Source organism: Bos grunniens, chromosome X, assembly GCF_055505025.1.
Source record: "Bos grunniens cultivar Pamir isolate PY7600 chromosome X, Bosgru_T2T1.0, whole genome shotgun sequence".
NCBI classification, from domain to species: Eukaryota; Metazoa; Chordata; class Mammalia; order Artiodactyla; family Bovidae; genus Bos; species Bos grunniens.
In genome coordinates, this window is record NC_141194.1 from 61,477,742 (window position 1) to 61,491,794 (window position 14,053).

Genomic DNA, 14,053 nt, shown 5'->3' on the forward strand with positions numbered 1-14,053 from the left:
CCCTATAACCTTTCCTCTTTGCGTCATTCTTTATCGAGGTGCCCTCTCATTCCCTCTGGCCTATCTCGGGGCCTTGCCCATACCTTCAGACAGGACAAGACTCGAAATCTGGGCCCCTGGTGTCCCACAAGGCTCTTCTGCAAAGTTGAGATTCCAAGGCCTAGTCCCCAGGGGCGAAGAAATTCTCCCCCGCCCTCCTCTTTCCCCTCCTTGACCCCTCTGAGATTCCACCACCCACCGATATCCATTTGTCTGTTCAGGACTCCGGGTCCATGTGCAAGTGGACACTGCACTGCGAAGGTGAAAGGAGGAAAGCCTACCAGAGTTCTGCGAGAGAAGGGACAGGCAGTAAACAAGTTATCTTTGCCACAGTGGTGGGCATGGAGCAAAAACTTCAGGGCTCGCGTGTGTAACAAGAATGGCAGTACTTTCCCGGGATACTCGTGACAGGACCTGTCTGGCCCAGGGCAGTGGGCCGGAGTGTTGAACAGGCGCGCAGGGAGCAGAGCAGGCCAACAACTCTAGAGGAACGCCAACTTCCCACGGGCAGAGCGCTCTGAGAACAGGACTAGGCGGGACCCATCCCTAACCGCACGAGCCGCACACTCAGATTGGTGCCATCGAGAGTGCGGCGTCCTTAAGAGTTCCCGAAACCCCGCCCCCTTCCTCTTCTAGGGGCGTGGTGCGGGGCAAGGACCCCGTAACGGAGCTTGCTATTGGCTAAAACGAGTAGGGTTGGCCTTGCGTACGCCTGAGCAGGGGAGTAGACAGCTCAGCGGCAGCGGAGGGAGTCTATGCGTGCTGGACAGCAGTGGGAGGTGTGTGAGCCTCGCACTGAACGCAGACCCTCGGGCGCAGTCGCCGGGAAGCTAGGACTCGGCGACTGGGCTGCCAGGCCAAACGCCTAGGCTTCAGAGGCGCAAACTGATGGGACTGGCTTGCTCGGCAGCGTTTCCCCGCTCTTCTAAATACACTAAGTGGGGCCCGCGCTGAAGTCGAAGCTGTCGGGGGGCGCCCAGCCCGGAGTTCCAGTGTGGCCTGGAGGAACGGAGCCCGTGCAAGGACGGCCCGGTCGGGAGCACCCAGACCGAGCTTGTGTGGTGGGGAGACTCCCACTTCTTCCCAGGGGTGCCGATTCCAGGACGGTTGAGGCGTCGGGGCGGCCACCAAGTCCCCAGCGGGGAGACCCTGTCGGGGAGAGGGCACGCAGTCCCAAACAGTCTCGGGGAGCCGAGCGGAATCGGAGGGGATCCTCCGGTGGGGGGCAGAGCCCCCGTCGCGCTTCGTGTGGTAGAGAGGCCAGGGGAGCGAGCCCTCGGAGGCCGCAGCTCATGCCGGAGTTGCGGGCGGCTGCCCAGTGAGTCCTCCTGGCCGGCGGGGCGGAGAAGAGCGACACCAAAGCCGGCGGGAGGGGAGCACTTCAGGGCCGGTGGCTGCGGAGGATGGGCGCCTGAGAGGTTCGGAGCGCAGCGCGGCACGGGAAGGCGAGGCCAGCTTTGCTGAGGAGGTGCCAGGGGATCCCGAAGTGCAGCCTGCCCCCGGGAAGATGGCCCGTCCTGGCCAGCGTTGGCTCGGCAAGTGGCTTGTCGCGATGGTCGTGTTGGCGCTATGCCGGCTCGCCACGCCGCTGGCCAAGAATCTGGAGCCCGTGTCCTGGAGCTCTCTCAACCCCAAGTGAGTAACTTATCTCTTCTGGTCCCTGAGGGTGGGAGGCACTCCTTCGGGGTGAGGCCGCGCGCCCCCGAGCGCCTGTGGGAAGGTGTTCAGAGGAGGAGCGGCGCCCTATTTTGTCTCTGGCTTTTTCGAGTGTGTTTCCCTGCGGACGGGCGGGGAAGGGTGCGGCGGGGTTGGGTGGGGGCACTTGGCTGGATTGTGACCCCTCGGCTTCTCGGCTGTCTCCTCCGCAAGTCCCAAATCAAGTCGAGATTGTCGCGCCGGGCAGAGCTGGGAGTCGGAGCGCTCTAGAGCGCACCAGAGAGCTGGGTAGGGGAGAGAAAGCAGCCCCCTTAGGGCCCCTGGGAACGTGGCGGTTTTCGCGGAGAGCCGCTGGCGGAGTTGGGGAGTGGGGGCGAGCTTGACCTGGGCAGGGGAAGAGGCCAGAACACGGGTTCCCCGTTTGTTTAAGCAGTGAAGGGACCGCAGCGCGGGACTTCGCGCTTGGGGCGGGTGGCAGTGCCTGTATCCTGATTTGGGCTTCTCCCATTTTCATTTCTTTCTTCCCATTTCGCCTCCCTAGCTTTTCGTTTTGCTGCCTTTTCCAGCCCTCGCGCCCACCCCCCCGCCACCTTTCTCCCTGCTGGGCCGTGGAAGGGCGGGCGCCGCTCCCAGGCTCACAAAGGCGGCGGGTGGAGAGAGGCGGAGTGGGAAAGGGGTTTTGTTGGAGGAGGGGTGGGTTCGATCCATCGCCCGTCGGGGGTCCAATGGAGCCGACAGCAGAGCTTCCAGGGCTGGCCGGGGTGGAGTGTGGCGGCCGAGCTGGCGAGGGAGGTGGGTGGCAAATGAAAGATTCCTGCCCAGGCTGGTCCCATTGCTCCTCCCCATCTTCCCCGTCCCTCAGATTGGGGAGTTGAGCTTAGCTTTCCCAAAGGGGTTGGGGAGGCAGTTATGTAGAGGAGATCCTTTCTTTTCTCTATTCTCCTTCCCCTTCATAATCCTCGCCCAACCTCCCCCCCCCCCCCCACCCTCAACCCCAACCACACACCTTTCAGGGCGGTGGCTCAATGGTTTCTGGCTGTTAATGGGGAGTCGCTGGGTTGTGCAGTGACCTCTGGACCTTTTTCTCTTTTGGCATCCAGGACTTAGGTTGGAACCCAGGGTCAAAATTGCTTTTCCTTCCTGTTTTCTGGAGGGCCCAGCAGTGTGCGGACACCTCACTTAGTGGGAAACTGGGGGCCCTAGGCCTGCCCTATCTGTATGATTCCTATATCTGGAATCTCTTTCTGTCCACTCTCCGGGCTCCCGCTAACTTCTCGAGCTCCTGCCTGCCTTGGCCTCTTAGGTTCCAGGGGCGGTGCATCTCTCAGCCCTGGAGTGGAAGAGGGCAGCTTCTTTACTTCTCTTCTCCTTGAGTTAAGGTACGGTCCTATTTATCAGTTAGTGGGATGTCTAAACCAGGGTCAGGGTACAAGGAAAAGGATTGACAAGAATTTCTTCTTTACTCAGAAGCCAAACTGGACACAGTGCTCTGCTAACAGCAGGGACTCAAAATGGTCTTGGGCCCTAGGGCTGCTCAGCCCAAGGAGAAAGGTTGTGAAGCTCCCAGTTCTCTCCTGTGAAGGTGGAGGCTGGAAATGCTCTCTCTTGAGTGTGGAGAGCTGAAATCCGCCTGGGGTAGCCCATCACAGGGGCTCATGGGAGTGACCTAATTGCTCTCTCGGGTCTCTAACCAGAGATAGCAGGCTGCTCCACAGCTGGAAGGAAGCCCTCCTGCAGAGTGTGGGGGGTGGGAACTGGGAGAAACAAGATCTCCCTGAGCTTCACCCTTTTTGTGTTTTGAGCCTTGAGTGCTCTGGACCAGTTTACAGATTTTTGAGATCTGCCCCCCTCCCAGATCCACTTCAGGCTGAGGGCAGGCATCCTGGGGGTGGTGGGGGTGGTGGCTGGGGCCTCAGTAGGACCTGCACGAATTCCATCCTGTAATTGAGCAGATTCTAGGAACAGTGGGGGACTGATCCTGGTGCCCCTATGGCCCCCCAATCCATGTTCCGTCTATACTCCGGGGTCTGGAATGCAGCCTGTCTGTGTGTGTTGGCACGGGTTGCGGGGGGCGGGGTGCAGGAGGACAAGAGGAAGGCACTGCCCTCAGCTTCACTCTGAGCTCTGGGGGCTGCCTCTGCCACCGCGCCCAAGCCTTGAGCTCCCACAGTCTTTCAAATCAACAGTCTCTTTCTGTCCATGTCTCCCTCTTTGCCTCCCGCCTGACTTCTCCCTCTCAGGCCCTTGTTGGTTCGCCCTCTTACACCCTGTGTGAGCCGCGTTCACCTCCCCTCTCCAGCTCGACTTGCCCGGCTCTCCCTCTTTCTCACACTCCCTCTCACTCTTAGTCACTCTCTGCCTCTTTTTCTCAAGTCCTTTTGTTTCTCGCACATGCCCGTGCTCTCCCTCACAGGCTCATTTTCTCTCTTCCCTCCCCTCTTCCTCCCGGCTTTTGGTTTCTCTCCTCAGTCCTGTCAGGAGCTGGCAACCCCCTCCCCCCAAAAAAATCTCCCAGTGCCTATAAACCCTGCTTAATTGCTTCCTCCTTGGGAAAAAAATCAAAATAAAGAAGTGGTGGGGCTGGGGGTATGTTTCCAGGTTCCAGGGTACAGAGAGCCCCAGCTCTGACCAGAAGAAGGGAGCTGGAAGGGCTGACTCCAGACTCTCAGCATCTTACCCCAATTGGTGCTGGGGCCTTCCAGGGTGATAGTCTTTGGTGGCAAGAGCATCTGTCTCCTTGGCCCCTCTTGTCAGATTTGCCCAGTGAGTGCAGTGTGAGAAAATGGGTCTGGGCCCGCTAGAGGTTGGGAGGAACCAGAGTGCGTGAGCGTGCTTGGATCGGTGGGGGTGGGGGGCTGTGATGGAAGGTCCCAGGGCAGCCCCCTCCTCCAGCCTCCTCCCCTGAGAGCTTGGGGCAGCCGGCAGGCCTCATACTTGAGTCCTCAGCCAAGTCCAGCTGCTGCAGTTCAGTCTCTCAGTCCCGTTCTGACCCTTTCCTGCCCCCCACTCAGGTTCCCCCACCTCCAGGGAGTGGGAATGTGCCTGAGATCATATTACACCTTCCCTGCAAGGGGTGGGGGTGGGGGTTTCAGCTTGGCATCCAGGACCCTTGACTCCATCCAGCATGGGTGGGGGCAGCTGCAGACCCCAACCCAGGCTTGCCTGCTGTAAGCCAAAGTGTTGGTCCCAGCCCCCTCACAGCTGTTCCAGCTCACAGTCCTGGGGAGGCCAGCTCAGGGGGCCCCCTTTCCGGGGCGGCTAGGGACCTGACCTCTTACTCTGTGGCTGATTGGCCACAGGTGGGGGCCTGAAAGCAATGGGAACCCAGCAGCTCCTAAAGTTCCCTGTTCCCCTCCCTCCCTCCCCCAACCCCAGGCATTCAGTCCAGGGCAAGAAGGGCCTGGTGAGGCTGGGCCAGGAGCTGAATCTAGGGTTCCCTTTCTCCTCTCAGGCTCTCCACTGCCTCAGCAACTGTGGTGGGTGGGGATGGGTGGGCCCTGGATACTACTGTGCATCACTGTTTTTTGGTATTGGGGTTATGGAGCGGGTAGGCCAGCCAGGAGGCTGCTGGTTGCCATGGGAACAGTAGGTTTAGGGGGAGGATCCACCCTATGATTATTAGGGGAGTTGAAGTAGGGGGATGCTCACCAGCCATATTGGGGGTTAATGGCCCTGGGCTCTGTGGCAGCCCCTCCTGGGTGGATTTTCATGGTAGTCATTTTGGGTAGGGGCGCTGCAGCCAGGAGTGTAGTAAGTTTCTTCAGCTTCTTCTAAATGGTATTTGGTGTGCTAACAGTTGGGCAGTACCTTGCTACTTCCAAAGCATCTTCATTTGTGAGCTCATTGGATGTTCCCAATAGCCCTGGGAAGTTAGAATTGCCCCTGTTTTGCAGATGAGGAGGCATTTGCCCAGAAAAGGAAAGTGACTTGTTTCGAGTCACTCAGCTCCTAGCGGGGAGAGCCGCCTTGTGCTGTTCTTTCCACACCATCCTGCTGCCTTGGGATATGGGAGAGACAGGGTTTGGGAAGAGGCGCTGGTCTAGCCGCCGGCTTCCCCTCTCACTTCACAGGTGTATGTGCATCTGTCCTTGTGACTCAGGCCCTGCCCACGTGGGATGATCAGAGCTCCAGCTTCCTCATTTGACTTTCCTAGGCCACTATCTGAGGGCAAGCTGCTCGGGATGATCTAGAGGCAGCCAGCTCCATGCCTGGTACACTTCGTCCTGAGCTCTAAACAGCCCCCTTGGTTCCTCTCTGGGCCAGGAGTCTCCCTGCCTTTTAGGGACCCCACAGAAAGCAGACAACAAGGAAGGGGCTGTTGAGCCTCCAGTGGGCCCTAGTGTTGGCCAGGTGGGGCAGAGGGGAGGCATGGTTTAGTGTAGGTGTGTGTGTGAGGGGTGGCTTCCTCTGGGGCTGTCCTGGCTTCCCTGCCTCTGACAGCACTGTGTGTGTGCCAGGACCCAGCTGCTGTTCCTGCCCACCCACGCCTGGGCGGGCACTGCTGGGACACGCCAGGCCTGCTCCTGCTGCCTCGGGGGCTGGGTGGAGCTGGGGGAGTGAAAGAGGAGCCTTTAATTTGGGGACTCTCCACCCTTGCTGGAATGAGTGTAGACTTGAGCTCTGGCTTGGGGTCTGTCCTCCACTGGTCCTGCCACCCTTGGGGGTTCCGAAGTCACTAAATCAAAGCTGTGGCTAGAGTCTTCTACCAAACCTGTGGTGGCGTGGCCTAGGACCGGACTTGTCCTTTTGGGCAGTCTCTGACCACAAGTTCCTAGGGCCTGAGGGAAGGGTGAGAGGGACAGAAATGTAGAGCTGGTGGAATGTGGGCAGGTTTCTAGACACAACCCCCACAGATCCAAAACTCTCCCTGCTGTTGATTGTTGGTTTTTGGGTGAATAGGGGCTTAGCTGGACAAAGAAGCAGGGGGGGAGTTGGCCTCTGACCAGTACTGACTACTGTGCCAGACCCTCAGGCTTCTCCCCTTCTAGAATTCTTTAAGCTCAGTAGGCAGCCTGGGGAAGAGACTTGGGTTAAGGTGGAGGGGAAGAGACTTGGGTTAAGTTGGAGGGGAAGAGGCAGGCCACAGATAGGAGCCTGAATGCTCAGGCCACCTCCCAAAAGTCCTTCTACTCCCTGGGGTGGCTCTCTGGGGTCCCAGGGGCTATCAGAGGCTAAGGAGGGAAGGCCTCAGGGGTTACCATGGTGACCTGCTGCAGGCTTCCTGCTGGGCCATGTCAATCCCCTTACTTTCCAGAAAAGGGCTTTGTCTGGGGGTGGCCCCAGACATAAAAGCTTGGTTTGATGATGAAGGGAGTGCTAGTTTTTGAAAACTGGGGGGTAAACAGTTTAACTAGGCACTCTCATCCTCTTCCTCTCAGCCCCTACTCCTTGTGGATATAAAGGGAGACCTGCAGGGTCCCTGCTGTAGAGGATGACTAGCGTATTACCTGACGTCAGGCTTCACTCTCATAGGCTGCATACCCATCCCTCATGGCCCCTCGCCACTTTCTGGGGCTTCTCACAGGCCCAGACGCACTTTTTTCAGTGGTGGGGAAGAAAGAAGCTGAGAAGGCACCATCATGGTGCATCAGGGTCAGGGAAGGCAGGTCTCATCAGGCTCCGCTCCATTCTGCATTTTAGAGGAAGGTGAGTTTCCCTCTGCCAGCTGCTATGCAAATAAACTCATGCATATTTATGAATCCTGTTCGCTGAGGTTGATGAGAGTCTGAGGGGTACTGGGGGCAATAGTCCTCTCTCTTTCCCATTCCCCCACCCCCTATGTAGACATCTGTTTCCTTGGTTGTGTCTAGGTTCCAGGGCTCCAGAACCCAAGTGGTGATGGGAGACTGCTCAGAGTTGACAAAACTCCCTGATGGGTAAGGCGAGCCAAATGGTTAGAAAAGAGAGCTGGCCTGTACCCCTATGTGTGCTCTCTGTCTACCTGCTGTCATCTCCAGGTAGGGTCTTGCGGAGGAGAAGCTGCACAAGGATTCAGCCAATGTTTCAGGTACTCTTAGACCTCTGGGGGTTAACATCCTGGGTGAGTTTAGGCTCCCTGGCTTGGCTTTGAGCACCCCTCAATAGGAACATTCATCTGGTTGCTCATTCCCTCACATGAGGAGCTTGGACTCAGTGGCTCTCAAAGGTTCCTTCTAGTTGTTAGAAGTTGTCTAATCCTACTGCCTGGCTGGAACCAGTATGAGGATTATAAAGTGAAAAATGCCTTGGGAATTATGAAGGCTTTGGTGAAACTTCTTGGCTTTTTGTGGTGTATGGAGTTGGAGGTGTTTTCTCTCAAATGTTTGTGTGGGCCTCCATCCCATGCCTGCTTCCTTGCTGGCCTTCTGGAGTTTGGTAAAGCCAGGTACTAAGTGGGGAGACCTTCTTGTTGTGACTTTTACCCTCCTGCACAGCAAGATGGCAGATTCCAGCTTAGTGGAGCCTCCCTGGACATGGAGAGAGGGCTGCTGTTCTTCATCTACTTCATCTGCTTGGTCTAGTTCCTTTACCTCCTTGGATCTCATTTCCCTCCATCAGGTGAGGATACTGAGCTCCCGTGTAGTCCCTGCTGTGGAATGGGTCCTTGGGGAGTGGGACCATGTTTTTCCACTATCAACTTCATTCCGCTGAAGCACTACTTTCAGCTCTTCATTGCCCTTCCTGCTGGAGAGTCTGTCCCCAACTGGATGAAACCCACACTGATTGTTGTAACCCTTGCCTTTCAGTCTGACCCCAGCTGAGCTGTTCCGCCTCTTCTGCTCTTCTCTACCCATCACTGGTACAATCCCTGGCCTAGATTTTGTGTCCCAGCCACTGCTGTCTATTATTGCTGAGTGTTGACTTCTTATTCCTCCCCTGGGACCTGCTTTCATCCTACTCTTTCTGTGGGACCATTTCTACACTTCATCTTAGCTAAAAGGCCAAGAAGCGATCTATGGGACCATTTCTGACTATCCTGTCGGATGAGCTGTCTCCTTTCTCTCTCCGCTTCCAGCCCTCGCCTTTTGAGCCACCATCCTTGCATATAGCCTCCAGATAGCCTGGTGCTGTCCATTGCTGCCACATGAGCCATTTATTTTTCCGACCCACACGAGACAGTAAAGTCCTTATGGATGGAGCTGTATCATCTTTTCCTCTTTCCCACCCAAGAAACAAGACTGGGCTCATAGGTCCTTGGTGTTAGTGTCTGGTTTCCTGCCTCTTGGCAGACCAGACTATTTCTAAGCAGGAGTCAAATGGTTGAGTGCCAACTGTGTACTCTGTACATGCCATCATGTCTCCCCTCCACCATCCTTAGAGGTGGGACTCTTACCACTCCCAGTTTATAAGTGAGGACACAGAAGCTTAGGGAGATCAGACAGCTCATGCAAGGTCGCAGAGCTTGTAAGGGCCACTGTCTGTCTGATTCCAAAGCATGTCTTCTTTCTCCTACATTTCCCAGGCTCAGAAATGGCTGAGAGAATTTAGTGTGTGCTTAGGCAAGGACAGGATGATATGAATCAGTGGCCCCAGGCAGCTGCCATCCCCTTGCTATTTCCCAGTGCCTGGCCTTCTGGATCAGAAGATGGACCTGGCTCAGGAGGCATTTATCCATTTTCTCTCAGGATTGGGAGCAGAGTCAGTGAGTGTGTGTGTGTGTGTGTGTGTGGTAATAAAAGGCGGGTGAGCAAGGTTCTTGGGGCCCTGTCCTATATGATCTGTCATTCTTGCTTGGGACTCTTCTCCCCTTTCTCTGTTCTTCCTAGCAGTGAGACTGGTCAGATTTGGGCATTTGGGCTCTTGCATTATGGGGGTGGGATGAGTGCTGGTAGAATGCCAGGCAGTTGGAGTGGGGAGTGGAGAGAGCTGTGTGGAGCTTTACCTGGCTGGAGACTGTGCCCATTATCCCTTGGCTCTAGGCAAGGTCTGTTCCTATCTCCTTATCATGCCCAAGATTAGCACGAATTGGGGAGAAGACATGGGTCTTAGATAGGTTGTGCTCCCCCAGCCGTTGACTGGGAGCTGCGGGGGTGGTTTCTAGGGCATGTGTGGGCTTGTTTTGTGTGTGTTTTTGTGTTCTGTGCACATAAGTGCATACACATGTGTGTGTGCTGAGGAGCTGGTAGCAGTGGCTATGAAGGAATGTGAGTGTGTTGGGGGTGAGAGGAGGACAGGGCCACCACCTCCAGGCAGCCCAAACCCGACACCTTGGTGCCCAGCCCATCTGCCACGTCAGCCCCCTGCGGAAATACCACATTAGGACAAAGGGCTCTCCCAGCTAGGTAGTGCCCTACCCTGCCGAACAGTCAAAGGCTGGCAGCCTTGCCCATGGGCCACCCCTTCCACGCCCTGTTGGCAGTGTGGTTCTCTTTCCCCACCCACAGCATAAGGTTGAAGGAACAGAATGTCTGTCCTCTCCATCTCCACCCAATGGGCCTAGCCTGGTCCTCACTGTCTGCTCTCCTGGTTCTGGGAATGGCCGGAGACCCCCAACCCTGAGGCTAACCATCTCTCTTTCTTTTTGGGCAGGTTCCTGAGTGGGAAGGGGCTGGTGATTTACCCAAAGATTGGAGACAAGCTGGACATCATCTGCCCCCGAGCAGAAGCTGGGCGGCCCTATGAGTACTACAAGCTGTATCTGGTGCGGCCTGAGCAGGCAGCGGCCTGTAGCACTGTGCTTGACCCCAATGTGCTAGTCACATGCAATAGGCCAGAGCAGGAAATCCGCTTCACCATCAAGTTCCAGGAATTCAGCCCCAACTACATGGGCCTGGAGTTCAAGAAGCACCATGATTACTATATTACCTGTGAGTCCCTACCCACCGTGTGTTTCTGTCTTGTCCTGTAGTGGTGGGAGCTTCTGAGTAGTACAAGGAGACTACACACATTTCAGGCCCAGCCTGATCCAGTCCCTTTGAGGATTGACATGCTCTCCTCCTAGCCTGGTATTGGAATTCTGGCCCCAACAATTACCATGGGGTCTGCTGCCAGCTCGCCCTGGCTCTTAAGAGTTGGGAGAGGACTCCAGTCCGTGGTGCTCTGTCTCTTATTTTCTTTGCCCACCTAAGATCTAATCTTGGGAATGGCAGAATTGGCAGACCTTCAGCCTTTCTCTTTATGGGAAACTGAGGCCCCAAGAGGTGAAGGGGCTTCTTGCTCTAGATCACACAGGGAGAGAGAGGATTGGGTCTCCAATCTAGTTCTCCTGACCTCCAATCTAGGATTCTTTCCAGTCTGTAGAGAAGCCTCCCTTACCTTGCGAGTTCTAATTGCTTGGCCTCTGAGCCACATTACCCAGTGAGGAGACGCACATAGTTTCAACTAAGAAAGAAGGGCCAAGGCCTGGTCATGATAGAGGAGCAGCATCTTCATGGGAGGGGCTAGGTCCCGGACTCTTCCTAGTGGGAGAGAAGTAGAAAGGTTCACAGGTGGGTGGGATTGCTTGTAACTCCCAAGTTCCCAGTTCTATTCTTATGGACTCAGGCATCTCTAGGGCTTCTAGGTAATGCTGGCAGACCGCTCCTCCCTCTGACTGCTCTGGCCTCTTGCTGCAGCTACATCCAATGGGAGTCTGGAGGGACTGGAGAACCGGGAGGGAGGTGTGTGCCGCACACGCACCATGAAGATCGTCATGAAGGTTGGGCAAGGTAAGCATCCAGGCCAAGGGGTCCCTAGCTGGGCTTCTGCAACAGATGCTCCTGATTGGGTGTGGGGGCGTGGAGAGTAGTGGCAGAGGGGGCAGCAGGGATAGAATATCAGGTCCAACATCTGGACCATTCTTGGCTGGGAGGTACTACATAACCAAGGCACCTGTGCTTCCGGAGTTTCCTGGCTTACTTGCCCTCTCCCCACCTCCAGACCCCAATGCTGTGACACCCGAGCAGCTGACTACCAGCCGGCCCAGCAAGGAGGCAGACAACACTATCAAGATGGCCACGCAGGCCCCTGGTGGTCGGAGTTCCATGGGTGACTCTGACGGCAAGCATGGTGAGCGTATGGGAGTTTTCAGAGGGCAGAAGCCATTGCTTGGCTGCCTGTTCAGGCGCTAGCTCTGAAGGAAGGCAGGGCATAGCCCAGAATCTGCCATGTATCCCTGCAACCCCTGGCTGACCTTTCTCCCCTCCCTCCCCCATCCACAGAGACTGTGAACCAGGATGAGAAAAGTGGCTCTGGTGGGAATGGAGGCAGTAGCGGGGACCCCGACAGCTTCTTCAACTCCAAGGTGGCGTTGTTTGCAGCTGTGGGCGCTGGCTGCGTCATCTTCCTACTCATCATCATCTTCCTGACCATCCTGCTACTGAAGCTGCGCAAGCGGCACCGCAAGCACACACAGCAGCGGGCGCCCGCCCTCTCACTCAGCACCCTGGCCAGTCCCAAGGGGGGCAGTGGCACTGCGGGCACCGAGCCCAGCGACATCATCATCCCCTTACGGACTACAGAGAACAACTACTGCCCCCACTATGAGAAGGTGAGTGGGGACTACGGGCACCCCGTCTACATCGTCCAGGAGATGCCGCCCCAGAGCCCAGCGAACATCTACTACAAGGTCTGAGGGCCTGAGCAGCCTCGGTCCCGAGGGACAGTCAGCCGGGACTGCACCTCCCCTTCCTCACCTACACCCCTCCCTTTGCCAGCTGTGCCCACCTTTGTATTTAGTTTTGTAGTTTCTTGGCTTTTATAATCCCCCTTTTGCTGCACCCTCTGGGCTTTGGAGGGGGGTGCTTGTGCCCCCAGCCCCCATGCTCTTGTGCCTTCCCCCTCTGGCCAGGCCTCTGGGCTCTGCGGGGGTGCCCCTTCTTGGAGGGCAGGGTCGGACGCTGATGGACAGCAGGCAGGGAGATGCCCCCCTGGCCCTGCCCCACTTCGCCCCCTTTCTCCCTTCCCAGGACTGCTTGTCCGCTATCATCACTGTTTTTAATGTTTTGTGTTCATTTTTTAGCTGTCAACTCATTTTCATCTGTTTTTTTTTTTTTTTTTTTTTTTAAGAAAAATGGAAAAGGCAGCCCCTCCCCAGGTTTTCTGAGCCTGGCCTACCCCAGTATCAGGGGCCTGGGGCAGGTTGTGACCAGCCAGGAAGCATAGGATGGCACTTCTTTTGTAAACTCCTTGACATTTTTTTTTTACGGGGGGTGCATGGTGGGAGGCAGGCCAGGGCTGTTCTTGCCCATGAGGGAAGACAAGAGTGTCACTGGGCAAGGTGTCTCACCCTCCCCCACTGACCCTACTTCTACAGTGCTGATCTTGGCAATGGGGTAGTGGCTGCCACCCTTCCACCAAAAAAAAAAAAAAAAAAAAATCCCTTCCTTGTGGGATTCTTGGGCATCTCCTGCCTCCCTCACTCTCACGGTAATTAACGTCTTAATTGGCTGTTGCCTGGGGAACAGGAGAGCTGCTGCAGGCAGATGACCTCATGGGGGGTGGAGGGAGGTGAGGTGCCCAGGTGGCTATTTGCCCTGCAGAGCTGGGAGTTCCCCCCTCTCCCCTCTGCCCTGTTCTCCCCTCACCTTTGGCATCCTTGGCCTGGTGGGGAAACAGAAGCCCAGGGTGGAGAACTAAGCGGGTATAAGGCCAGGTGGCCTGCTCCTTTTCTGGGCTCTATCACAGGTGGGTGTCCCCCTAACCCAGCTCCCACTAGCCCCCCAGTCTTGGTCTGGGGCTTGGAAAGAGGAAGAGGCTTGCCCAGGGCTTAGCCAGCACGCCGTGCACTTTGACCCCGGGTCCTTGCCAGCACGGCTGCTAACAGATTGCCACTTGCAAGCGCCTTGCAGGCGCTCCCAGAGTGGCCATGGAAGGAGCTGGGCCTTCCACCATCCACCTCCACACTGCCTCCTGGCCAGCTGCCCACTCCAGAGCCAGGTGGGAGAGGGAGCAGGACAGCCAGCCCCTTCCAGGTGGCAGTCAAAAGGGTTTTTTTGTTTTTGTTTCTATTGCCATTTGTGTAAATACTAGTCTTTTTGGAAAAAAATAATGTAAAGATGTTTTGTATAAACTCTGAATTATTTTCTTGTTGCTTTTTTCTTAGAAAAAAATGAGAACTAAAAAAAAAAAAAAAAAAAAAAACCACATGGAGAAATGGGTGTAAAATGATGTCGTGATGTTTGGGGAATGAAGTGTGAGTGTATGAGTGAATATATGAATGAAACACAGAGAGTGATTGAGTTGTGTGTGTGTGTGTGTGTGTGTGTGTGTGTGTGTATGATTTTCACCTGACCAAAACGCTGGTGATCTGGGCAGGTGTGGGAAGATGGTGACTATCCTAGTGGAGCGAGATGCTGCAAGTGTTCTGTGCCCTTCCTCATCACAGATTCCTCTGCCCTCTTGTTCTGCTAGATACTGTGACCATATATCCCCCTCTCCATCCTGTCATCACTGTGGCATA

At 56.0% G+C, this 14,053-nt stretch overlaps 1 protein-coding gene across 1 annotated transcript; it reads left to right on the forward strand.

The window, feature by feature from the left end:
• The first annotated feature begins 788 nt into the window (after positions 1-788).
• EFNB1 (ephrin B1) lies at positions 789-13,675 on the forward strand. The gene is made up of 5 exons (XM_086388017.1): positions 789-1,674; positions 10,204-10,481; positions 11,229-11,321; positions 11,533-11,661; positions 11,814-13,675. The coding sequence occupies exons 1-5, from the start codon at positions 1,547-1,549 to the stop codon at positions 12,224-12,226; spliced, it is 1,041 nt and encodes a 346-aa protein (XP_086244143.1). The 5' UTR covers positions 789-1,546; the 3' UTR covers positions 12,227-13,675.
• The last annotated feature ends 378 nt before the right edge of the window (positions 13,676-14,053 follow it).

Coding starts and splice junctions, on each gene's coding strand:
- EFNB1 (XM_086388017.1), top strand. CDS start 1,547: ATGGCCCGTCCTGGCCAGCGTTGGCTCGGCAAGTGGCTTGTCGCGATG. Junction 10,482..11,228: donor CCATGATTACTATATTACCT/GTGAGTCCCTAC, acceptor CTCTTGCTGCAG/CTACATCCAATGGGAGTCTG. Junction 11,322..11,532: donor CGTCATGAAGGTTGGGCAAG/GTAAGCATCCAG, acceptor CCCCACCTCCAG/ACCCCAATGCTGTGACACCC.